We start from the raw sequence: 12,194 nt of genomic DNA on the forward strand, positions 1-12,194 counted from the left end.
CAGATGGCACCATTTTCTTGGATGGAATATGAATGACATTCTTCCAATATGCTGTGATAGGTCCGATGTTGCTCAGTTGGTGGAGCATGGTAGTTAGTCTTGTCCCATCGCTGCAACTCTCGTATGGACTCGGGAGTGGCGAAGGTCGAGAGCCATGCGTCCTCCGAAACACGACCCTGATTCTTGACCCTGACCTTGATTCTTGACATACTGCTTGCTTAACCCGTAAGCCAGCCATACCAATGTGTCTGAGGAAACACTGTACAACTGGCGACTGTAGTCAGCTTGCAGGCTCCCATAAAGGCTTGATTGGTGGAGTGCTGCAGAGATGGTGGTCCTTCTGGAAGGTTCTCCCATCTTCACAAAGGAACTCTGGAGCTCTGTCAGTGTCCATCGGGTTCTTGGTTACCTCCCTGACCAAGGCCCTTCTCCCGCGATTGCTCAGTTTAGCCGGGCGGCTAGCTCTAGTAAGAGTCTTGGTGGTTACAAACTTCTTCCATTTAAGAATAATGGAGGCCACTGGGTTCTTCGGGATCTTCTATGCTGCGTACATGTTTTTAGTGTCCTTCCCCAGATCTGTGCCTCGACACAATCCTGTATCTGAGCTCTACGGACAATTCCTTCAACCTCATGGCTTGCTTTTGGCACTGACATACACTGTCAACTGTGGGCATTATATAGACAGGTGTGTGCCTTTGCAAATCATGTTCAATCAATTGAATTTACCACAGGTGGACTCAAGTCAAGTCAAGTTGAACAGACATCTGAAGGATGATCAATGGAAACAGGATGCACCTGAGCTCAATTTTGAATCTTGTAGCAAAGGGTCTGAATACTTATATAAATAAGGTATTTCTTTGTTCTTTTTATTTATATATATATATATGTGTGTGTGTGTGTGTGTGTGTGTGTGTGTATGTGTGTATATATATATATATATATATATATATATACATAAAAATAGCCGTTTTTGCTTTGTCATTATGGGGTATTGTGTGTAGATAGAGTTTTTGTATTTAATCACTTTTAGAATAAGGATGTAACGTAAGAAATTCTGGAAAAAGTGAAGGGGTCTGAATACTTTCTGAATGCACTGTATGTAGCTAGATATGTATAAATTGAAATGGTTTAAACGATTTATGATCTTGGGGATGTCACTACCATAAACTATGTCGATATGCCGTAGGTAGCAAGAAAATAATCAATGCTCAGGGAATCTTACTCCGCTGCAATTTTCTTGTTTCACCCTCTTCTCTGCTATTTACCCCAACTGATTAAACACAGCTGAAAATATTCTGATATGTTCTGATATTCTATGTGTTCCATAGCCTAGTATGGTATAGTCCTTGTGGGTGGATTTTTTTGTACCAATTTATAATTGGTTTTGTTATTGCATTCTCTAGCTATACAAGAGAGAAAAGATACAACTCTGTTGGCCTTTTCTGGAATACATTTCAGTACAAATGGCAAGACTTTTCAATATCAGTCCTACCCTGAAGAAAATACTGTTTTAGCAAATGCAATTTCGATGACAATGTCTTCTTATCAGACCACAAACCTAATTATCACCATGTCTAGCTGTAGCTTCCCTCTACTTTAACAAAGGTGAACTTATAAATTCTAGATTACTTGGCAACTCTTTATAGATTGTGTTACACTGAAATAGGATATGTTCTAGCTATACCACAACTAGACGGTTACGTGTTCTTATGTAAGCCAGGATTTAATTTCAGTCTGAGCATTTTTTTATTTGGGTTTGCGTGATTGTTTAATTATTCTATTGTCCTGTGTGTTGGTCAGGGGGCACCTGCGACTTGGCATAATGATATTTTCTTCCATGTTACTGTAGCTCCCTCCAAAGGATTGTGTGTTACATGAATGTACAGTATAGAGCCAATGTTGATTAAAACATGAACCATTTAGAGTGCAGGTCTTTGGGCTTGTTATCCTGAATGACTCACCATCAACCCAATCAGAAGACAGAATGTATTTAATGCTAATTTGTGATTCTTATTGTACGCATTATACTGTATTCCTCTATTTTCCTATTTGAAAAAGCATATATGCTGGAAACTTATCAGCCAATTACATTACAATTCCTGTTATCAAATGCAGGTTGAAGAAAAAATGGATGTTAATGCTTTTTATGACTTGTACAATTGATTTGTATCTGTGAGAGACATGCTGGTGTAGATCTAGAGAAATGATCTAATCTAGTATAGTATAATCTCTTTACTTCTCAACCTAATTCAAAAATAGGAAAATATACACTTCTCTCTTTTGCATTTTCAAGATAACTTTCATAAACAAATATTTTCTTATACTGCTTTTGTTTGCTACGTGAATAATACAGTTGTGTTATACCCTGTGTTCTTGGTCTTTTTCTGTGTGACAGATGTTAAATCAACAGAACTATAGTAGGGCATGTTATATCTGATGTATGTTGTATGTGCCAGTGTGTGCTCCCATGCTCTGTAGTTTAAAGACGAGTTCCCAGAATATAACATTGTGAGCGGACATTCTTTCCCTTCCCTCTATTGTCTCTGTTTCCTGTTGCTCCTCATTAAGTGTGAATGAAGGATCTGCCAGAGTTGCCTCATGCCTAAGTATCTAGATGCCTAATTTAAAGTAAGTGACATCAACACTGACTGAGAACTGCCACTGATTTTTTTTTTTTTTGCAGGTTTACTTCTAAGTGCTCTATTTGAGTCTGCATTTACCATAGATATCCTATTAAATTTCTAGGATTAATTAGTATTCTAATTCCTAAAAATATGGTGTTTACCATTTTAAATATGGTATGTCAGACATATCACTTTTATTTCTGTTTTATGTAAATACCTGTCCTTTCATGCTTGGTACAAAGTAATTACACAGGTTATTTCTCTGGAATAAGCCTAATGTAAACTGTTGCCATTTTATTCAGTTTCTCATGTCCAATGCATCTCCTGACTTGACAAGGACTATTTGTGATAGTAATCAATGCTGCTCAGTAAAATTATTCAATCTCACTGCCTCTACTTTTTCAACTAAGTTAAAGGCCCAGTGCAGAAGGTGTGATTTTTCTGTGTTTTATATATATTACCACACAGAGGTTGGAACAATATTGTGAAAATTATCATAATGCCCTTTTAGTGTACTAGCTATTTGAAATGACCACCTGAAATTTCTGCCTGTTTTGGTGGGATGGAGTGTTGGCCTGCCTGGTGACATCACCAGGGGGTTAATTAGATAATAAACCAATAAGAAATAGTTCCAAACCTCTCTTCCAATAACAGCTAGATTTCTGTTTTCCTCTCCCCACTCAGACTGTCCTAGCAAAATTATTCCTTGAGAAAATGCTCTTTGCTACGAAGCTATTTTGGTTTATTTTTTACAATTTCCATTTAAAACAATCACAGTAAAGTACTTAAATGTTACATAAATAATTTAATATTGAGATCAAAACGGCTGCATTGGATCTTTAATGGTTTTGGAGTTTGCCCACTGAGCTCTAACGGCAAACCTACTTTGCCCAGTAGATGGTGCTCTACACAAATGTATTTAACTTCATTGCATCTGCATCCCATGTGCAGTTTTTTCATTGCATTTCTTCCGATAGTACTGTATGACACATCAGTGTTTTTTCTCTTTTGTTATCATGCTAATCTCTACCATATTACCCCCAGTATCTTGATTGTCCTTGCTCTTCTGTTTTGTAGTTCTATTCTTTATTCCTCCCTTGCCATCAGTCTTTCTTTGTCTCTGCATGGCCTCCCGCGGTAGTCATTGCCACCCCTGTCCTGAAGGGGGCTCCAGCCTGTATGTGTTGTAGTGGCAACTGGGCAAGCAGGGCTGGCTATGGCTGAGTGACATGCATGTTGGTGTCATTAAGCCTGTCAGGCCTTTATGCTGCTAATTGCATGGTAACTGCAGATGGAGCTTTAATCTAAGCCTGACTGTCCACCCTGCTCCTCAGATCATGCCTGGTTCTGGTGTCCCCCTCCCTGTCCGAGGTTAGGATTGGGATGTTTAATGTCCCTTTTTACATATGCGGTGTGTCTAAACTAGACATGTGAACCTCACACTCAAGACTTTACAATTTAGATTGTACAACAGGCAGTGTTGTTATGGAGCAGCAGGCCGTGTTGTTATGGAGCAGCAGTCCCAGTGTCTGTGGCCCTTCCTGGGCTCATCCTCTCTCCTCAGACCTGCAGGGTTGGCTCAGGAGATCCCCGTCACAAAAGGACAGGCAATCAGATTGTCCACAATCCAATTGAATCTGATGCAACGCTCCCTGGGAGGCTTGCCCCTACGCTAAGATGCAGCAGCCTGGCTGGCCAATGGGGCTGCAGTACAAACCGCCTAAAAGGCCGCCAGGCCGAGTGGGCTGGCAAAGGATGTGTGTGTCTACCCTCAGCTCAGCAAGTCATGTCAACAAGCTGACAAGTGCCTCCTTTCCTCACTCGTCCTATTGCTTTCAGACCAAATTGTCAGCTTTTCTGTAAATGAGGCCTTGCTGAATTTGGGGGAATTCTAACTTTGAGAAATTGCTTTGCTTACCTTGATGCTCTCTGTGCCTTACCCTTGGCAAGAATGTAACAAGCTCAGTCCAATACACAAAAAAAGGAGAGCACGTTTCTGGAAACGAGACTTACTCTTTGAGTGTGTAGGTGATGTAAAAGGTGGCAGTCTCCGGAGTCTAAGCCAGGACACAGGTTGATGTCAGTGTGTGTCTCTAGTCAGCATTGCTATGTGGGGCTGAGAAAGCAAGAGGAGAGCGGTCACATACCCTGAAGGTGACAGTGGGACCTTATAAGGGATTACCTTGTAATCTGCATTTAGGATGAGTGCCTACTAAAATAGCTTATTTTGTGCTCTGATCTCTCTCAATGTAGTGTCTAAGTGTGTGGAGTCATAAGCCAGCACCCACAAGTGCTTATCCAGGACAGGGCTCACTCATAAGGGCTTACATTCATTCACCAGACTCGCAGCTCAAATATTGCCTTTGTGATCCTATCACCCTCCCACTCTCATACATGTGCAGTTTTGTTCCTCTCAGAGTTAACATTATGGGGAAACCCTGTACCCTGGTCATTTCATTTAAGGTGGGATGCAGGCAGTGTGTTTAAGGAAAGCAAGGCATTGTTTATAGTCCTGTGTCAGAAATAAGAGAGGAGAGGGTAAGTGATGTAGATGGAGAATTCCAGGGACACATCACATGTGCTTACAGATCCAGAGTGAACATTGCTGGCCCTCACACTGATTCACTCCACAATGTGATTGGGTCTAATACTGCACATTATAGCATGTCAAGTAGCAATTGTCAAGTTCACAGGTTGTGGAGTATTATTGTGCTAATATGACTGGGTAGTATACTGCAGTAGATCTCGGCATCATCACTTCTTGTTCTATGGAGCAATATACTTCAGCTCAAGGTGTGTGTGGTGAGGATAATTTGTTGGCAAGACCTTATAAGAAAATATTTTATTGGTCCTCTCAAACAGGCTAGAGAACCAGCGACGTTTAGTCAGGACAATATGCCCAAACTGAGACACGTATTTATTAAGCCCCAAATCAGCGGATGCCCAGCCATATTAAAAGACTTCATTTCCCGAACTGCAACGGGTCCGTGATGTCTCCAACAGCTGACAGATGATAAAAGCCTAGGCGAGAGCTTTCAGCAGGGGGAGAGAGTCTCTCGGCAAGGAGAATACACAACTCGAACACTGTTGGACTTTGGATTGCTTTGGACCAGGATATTGATATCGAACATTTGTATTTCTATATCCGAATTTGGCGCTTTTTTCTGCTCAATTCTGGGACATTTGTTAAGTTCCATAACATTGCGTAGCTGGTGCATGTGCATTTTAAAGTGCATCTACCCCCTAAAGCCGTGCCCAATGCCGAGGAATGGATAGTGTGTCTGATAAAGGTGGAAAGATGGTCGAGAGTGATGAGCAGTCGGAGAGGGGTAGTGGCGGTGGCGCAGCGATGGCCGCGCTACACCAATGCGAACTCATCCAGAACATGATTGAAATCTCCATCTCCAGTTTACAGGGGCTCCGGACCAAATGCGCCGCGTCCAATGACCTCACACAGCAAGAGATACGTACTTTAGAGGTAATTAACTCTTGAAAACGCATAAATACGGCGGTCCAAACTGCGGGGTTATACGTATGTCTGCCTGGGCTGCATTTCTTTGGTGGCTAAGCTAGGCGCTCCATCAATTTCCTCATGTTTTGCACAATACACTGCAGTTGTTTGCTGTATTGCGCGATGCTATACATGATTATTTAAAGAATAGGCCTACATTTAAACATGCACGGTGACTTCCCACATTGTCTACTATTGATATAGCTATAAATGGACATTGTCACTGACGTTGATCTGGTTACTGTGACCTCTTTCTCGAGGTGAAATATTTGGCTGGAAACCCGGGAATTTTTGCAGCAATGTATTGCGTGTTGATGGAACGGGCCAAATTCCTCACATTTTAATTCTGTTCTTGTTCACGATTCCGCATTTCTGCATCAGACAAGCCAAGTTCGGAGACAAAACGAAATGCAACATGAAATAGCAGAGCATTTCTCGGCAATGGTAAATGCTCCTCATGCCAATAATCTTGATAATTTCCCTGAGTATATTTCTGAGCCAATTTAAGGCCAATATGTTTTTTAATGCGTTCCCTGCACCTGGCTGTGTGAACAAAATAATGTCAGTCGTGTCTGCGATGAGTTGAGTAGCGTGTGCAAACAGTTCTGAGGAACCAGTGTTTAAATTGCGCAACGGGTGATGGCCTACATATCGGCTTCAGTCTTTAGGCCCATAATACGGTAGTGTTTAGTTGGAAAATATTATATCAAAGTAATAAAATAATACGGAAAATGTAGCCTATTATAGAGCAATCACATACTCATGGGCATATACACTTCGTGTACAGAACATTAGGACCACCTTCCTAATATTGAGTTGCACCCCATTTTGCCCTCAGAACAGCCTCAATTCGTCTGGACATGTGTTGAAAGCGTTTCACAAGAATTCTAGACAATGTCTCAAATGCTTCCCACAGTTGTCAAGGTGTCTGGATGTCCTTTGGCTGTGGACCATTCTTGATACACCGAGAACTGTTTAGCGTCAAATAAAAACGGCAGCGTTGCCATTCTTGACACACTCAAACCGGTGCAACTGGCACGTACTACCATACCCCGTTCAAAGGCACTTACATCTTTTGTCTTGCCAATTCACATGCTGAATGGCGCACACATACAATCCATGTCTCAAAGCTAAAATATAATTCTATAACTGGTCTCCCCTTCATATTCACTGATTGTTGTGGATTTAACAAGTGACCTGAATAAGGAATCATAGCTTTCACCTAGTCAGTCTGTCATGGAAAGAGCAGGTGTTCCTAATGTTTTTTTACACTCAAGATCCCAAATCAAACTTTGTCACATGTGCCAAATATAGCAAGTGTATACCTTTACTGTGAAATCCTTACATAACAAGCCCTTAACCAACAGTGCAGTTCAAGAAGAGGTAAGAAAATATTTACCAAGCAGACTAAAGTAAAAAAACAAAAAAAACAAAGTAACACCATTAGAATAACGAATATAAATACATGGGGCACCCGTACCGAGTCAGTATGCAGGGGTACAGGTTAGTTGAGGTCATTTGTACATGTAGTTGGGGGTGAAGTGACTATGCATAGATAATAAACAGTGAGTAGCAGCAGTGTACAAAAGGGAGGGGGGGGTCAATGTAAATTGTCCGGTGGAGATTTTTATTAATTGTTCAGCAGTCTTATGGCTTGGGGATAGAAGCTGTTGAGGAGCCTTTTGGCCCTAGACTTGGCGCTCCGCTTGTGTGTGTGTGTGTATATATGTGTGTGTGTGTATATATATATATATGTATGTGTGTGTATGCAACAAGTTCGATGATTTTATGGAGTTACAGTTCCTAATAAGGAAATCAGTCAATTGAAATAATTTCTTTAGGCCCAAATCTATGGATTTCACATGATGGGCCAGGGGCACAGCCATGGGTTGGCCTGGGGGGCCATAGGCCTGGGCTGGCATGGTCTGCGGTTATGAGGCCAGTTGGATGTACTGCCAACTTCTCTAAAATGATGTTGGAGGTGGCTTATGGTAGAGAAATTAACATTCAGTTCTCTGGCAACAGCTATGGTGGACATTCCTGCAGTCAGCATGCCAATTGCATGCTCCTTCAACTTGAGACATCTGGCATTTTATTGTGCACCTGTGTAATGATCATGCTGTTTAATCAGCTTCTTGATATGCCACACCTGTCAGGTGGATGGATTATTTTGGTAAATGAGAAATGCTCACTAACATGAATGTAAACAAATTTGTGAACAACATTTTAGTTTTTTTTTGTGTGTGGAACATTTCTGAGATGTTTTATTTCAGCTCATGAACATTGGAACCAACACTTATATTTTTGTTCAGAATATTCTCAGCTGTCATGACATTTGTCCAGCCTGCATTCAGTCGCCAACATCCACAAAGATGTATCAATAACCTACTCTTTATGCAAATTAAATGATACTACTGATATGCTTTCATGCTCATCACATTTGAATGAGATTGTCAGGTTTCTATTTGAGGAAAGCACAGGCTATTACTCTTCCCTTCAGGGGTTTTTGAAGAGTGAATTTTCTTTACCTTTCATGCATCTTCAACATCTGAGTTGTGAAAAGGTTTGAACTTCTTGAGTGGTCATTAAACTGCAACACTAGTTATGGTAAACCTGTTTCAGGACAAAGAAAGTCTTCAAGTGTGTGTCAGAAATAGAACGCAATGAGTGGGTGCTCTAGGCTCACTCTACGCCTTTTACCGTCACCACACACACTGCCACTTTCACTTCTTCCTTCACACTGGGTTTTCTTGTTAGTTCAGGATGTCCATCACTGAGGAAAACTGGATCGTTATGGTCTGCTCACCCTGCCTTATAGACATTCAACCAGCAATGATCAATCAGAAGCTGCGTTTCTCCAGGCCGCACATACAGTGGGACAAAAAAGTATTTAGTCAGCCACCAATTGTGCAAGTTCTCCCACTTAAAAATATGAGAGAGGCCTGTAATTTTCATCATAGGTACACTTCAACTATGACAGACAAAATGAGGGGGAAAAAAATCCAGATTTTTTTTTTAAATGAAAGGATTTTGAAAATTAATTTATTTGCAAATTATGGTGGAAAATAAGTATTTGGTCACCTACAAACATGCAAGATTTCTGGTTCTCACAGACCTGTAACTTCTTCTTTAAGAGGATCCTCTGTCCTCCACTCGTTACCTGTATTAATGGCACCTGTTTGAACTTGTTGTCAGTATAAAAGACACCTGTCCACAACCTCAAACAGTCACACTCCAAATTCCACTATGGCCAAGACCAAAGAGCTGTCAAAGAACACCAGAAACAAAATTGTAGACCTGCACCAGGCTGGGAAGACTGAATCTGCAATAGGTAAGCAGCTTGGTTTGAAGAAATCAACTGTGGGAGCAATTATTAGGAAATGGAAGACATACAAGACCACTGATAATCTCCCTCGATCTGGGGCTCCACGCAAGATCTCACCCCGTGGGGTCAAAATGATCACAAGAACGGTGAGCAAAAATCCCAGAACTACACGGGGGGACCTAGTGAATGACCTGCAGAGAGCTGGGACCAAAGTAACAAAGTCTACCATCAGTAACACACTACACCGCCAGGGACTCAAATCCTGCAGTGCCAGCCGTGTCCCCCTGCTTAAACCAGTACATATCCAGGCCCGTCTGAAGTTTGCTAGAGAGCATTTGGATGATCCAGAAGAAGATTGGGAGAATGTCATATGGTCAGATGAAACCAAGATATAACTTTTTGGTAAAAACTCAACTCGTCGTGTTTGGAGGACAAAGAATGCTGAGTTGCATCCAAAGAACACCATACCTACTGTGAAGCATGGGGGTGGAAACATCATGCTTTGGGGCTGTTTTTCTGCAAAGGGACCAGGACAACTGATTCGTGTAAAGGAAAGAATGAACGGGGCCATGTATCTTGAGATTTTGAGTGAAAAACTCCTTCCATCAGCAAGGGCATTGAAGATGAAACGTGGCTGGGTCTTTCAGCATGACAATGATCCCAAACACACCGCCCGGGCAACGAAGGAGTGGCTTCGTAAGAAGCATTTCAAGGTCCTGGAGTGGCCTAGCCAGTCTCCAGATCTCAACCCCATAGAAACTCTTTGGAGGGAGTTGAAAGTCTGTGTTGCCCAGCAACAGCCCCAAAACATCACTGCTCTAGAGGAGATCTGCATGGAGGAATGGGCCAAAGTACCAGCAACAGTGTGTGAAAACCTTGTGAAGACTTACAGAAAACGTTTGACCTCTGTCATTGCCAACAAAGGGTATATAACAAAGTATTGAGATTAACTTTTGTTATTGACCAAATACTTATTTTCCACCATAATTTGCAAATAAATTCATTAAAAATCCTACAATGTGATTTGCTGGATTTTTTTCTCATTTTATCTGTCATAGTTGAAGTGTACCTATGATGAAAATTACAGGCCTCTCTCATCTTTTTAAGTGGGAGAACTTGCACAATTGGTGGCTGACTAAATACTTTTGTGCCCCACTGTATACCCTGATCCCATCTTCACACACCCCCTGAACCAGACAAATGTGGGCATGCTGGAAAGAATATAGTTAGTATTACAGCACCAAACCGAAGCACTAGTTTTAGTCACAGTATTTCACAGGTCCAAAAGCCCGAACCATCTGGGTTGAATCACCCCCATCTGTTTGTTTGAGAAGATTGTAGTGACAATTGGAGCAGAGAGAGATGTTAACCATAAGTCGCCCAGATCTGTCTTGGGCTTGGCCATAAAATCCTAACTGGCAGAAATCTGACAAGCCTGTCAGCTTGACACTCCCATAGGGCTCCACAAGTGTTCTCATGAGTCCCATATATAACAGCAGAGTGGAAAATATCAATTGTCAATCCAGCTAAATGGCCTAACTGATCAGTTAATTTGTGTGATGAATGAGAGAAGTGAATAACGACGGGTTATAGTGTCTGTCACAGTTGTGTTGCAAAACAGGGGCATCTCTCCCAGAGACCCGCACTTGAGCGCAATCAAGAGAGGCTTGAACTCGCATTATATTCTTACTGAAAGAGCTTTATTATGGCACTCCATCCATGGCTGTTTTTTTACTGTGTGCCTTGCTGGTGAAAAGATAATGGTGCTTTGCTCTCCAAGTGGAGTACTGCAAGGTGGTGCTTCAGTTTTCACACACTAATCCCTGTCTGACTCTTGACATCTCTCACACACCCCCTCTGTCTGTCTTTCTGTCTCCATGTTGGCCTGTTCTTTGTTATGTCTCCCTGTCGTTGTCTCTGTGGCTGTGAATCAGTATGTCTGTTACACTTTAGCAATGAATGACACTAGATTATATCCAATAATAATTCAAACAGCCTCTAGGGACAGATTAAATACTTTGTAGGGAAGGTTACTCTAAAAGAGCTTGAACATCTTCTTTTTTTTTCTTACAGGTTATACAGTGCCTTCAAATTGTTCACACCCCTAGACTTTTTCTACATTTTATTACAGCCTGAATTTAAAATTGATTCAGTTGAGCTTTTGTGTCACTGGCCTACACACAATACCACATAATATCAAAGTGGAATTATGCTTTTTGAATTTTTCAATAACATGAAAAGCTGAAATGTCATGAGTCAACAAGTATTCAACCCCTTTGTTATAGAGTTCAGGAGTACAAATTCGCATAATGAGTTGCATGGACTCACTCTGTGAATGACAACCTCATCGCTATACCCCACACATACAATTATCTGTAAGGTCCCTTAGTCGCGCAGTGAATTTTGAACACAAATTCAACCACAAAGACCAAGGAGGTTTTACAATGCCTCGCAAAGAACAGCACCTATTGGTAGATGTGTTTTAAAAAAGAAAAATAAATAAAAAACAGACAGTGAATGTCCCTTTGAGCATGGTGAAGTTATTAATTACACTTTGGATGGTGTATCAATACACCCAGTCACAACAAAGATGCAGGCGTCATTCGTAACTCAAGTTGCCGGAGAGGAAGGAAACCACTCAGGGATTTCACCATGAGGCCAATGGTGACTTTTTAAAACATTTACAGAGTTTAATGGCTGTTACAGTAGAACTGAGGATGGATCAACATTGTAG

The 12,194-nt window shown here is 41.3% G+C and overlaps 1 protein-coding gene across 1 annotated transcript in view; it reads left to right on the forward strand.

Annotated features, from left to right (window-relative positions):
• The first annotated feature begins 5,632 nt into the window (after window positions 1–5,632).
• The window catches only part of LOC112250276 (kinase suppressor of Ras 1-like), a 49,045-nt gene continuing 42,483 nt past the window's right edge, over window positions 5,633–12,194 (forward strand). Inside the window, 2 exon segments of the mRNA XM_024420290.2 lie at window positions 5,633–5,879; window positions 5,881–6,102. Coding sequence (XP_024276058.2) covers window positions 5,841–5,879; window positions 5,881–6,102 — 261 coding nt within the window. The 5' untranslated portion in view covers window positions 5,633–5,840.

The sequence above is a fragment of the Oncorhynchus tshawytscha genome, linkage group LG30 (genome assembly GCF_018296145.1).
Source record: "Oncorhynchus tshawytscha isolate Ot180627B linkage group LG30, Otsh_v2.0, whole genome shotgun sequence".
In the NCBI taxonomy this organism is placed as follows: Eukaryota; Metazoa; Chordata; class Actinopteri; order Salmoniformes; family Salmonidae; genus Oncorhynchus; species Oncorhynchus tshawytscha.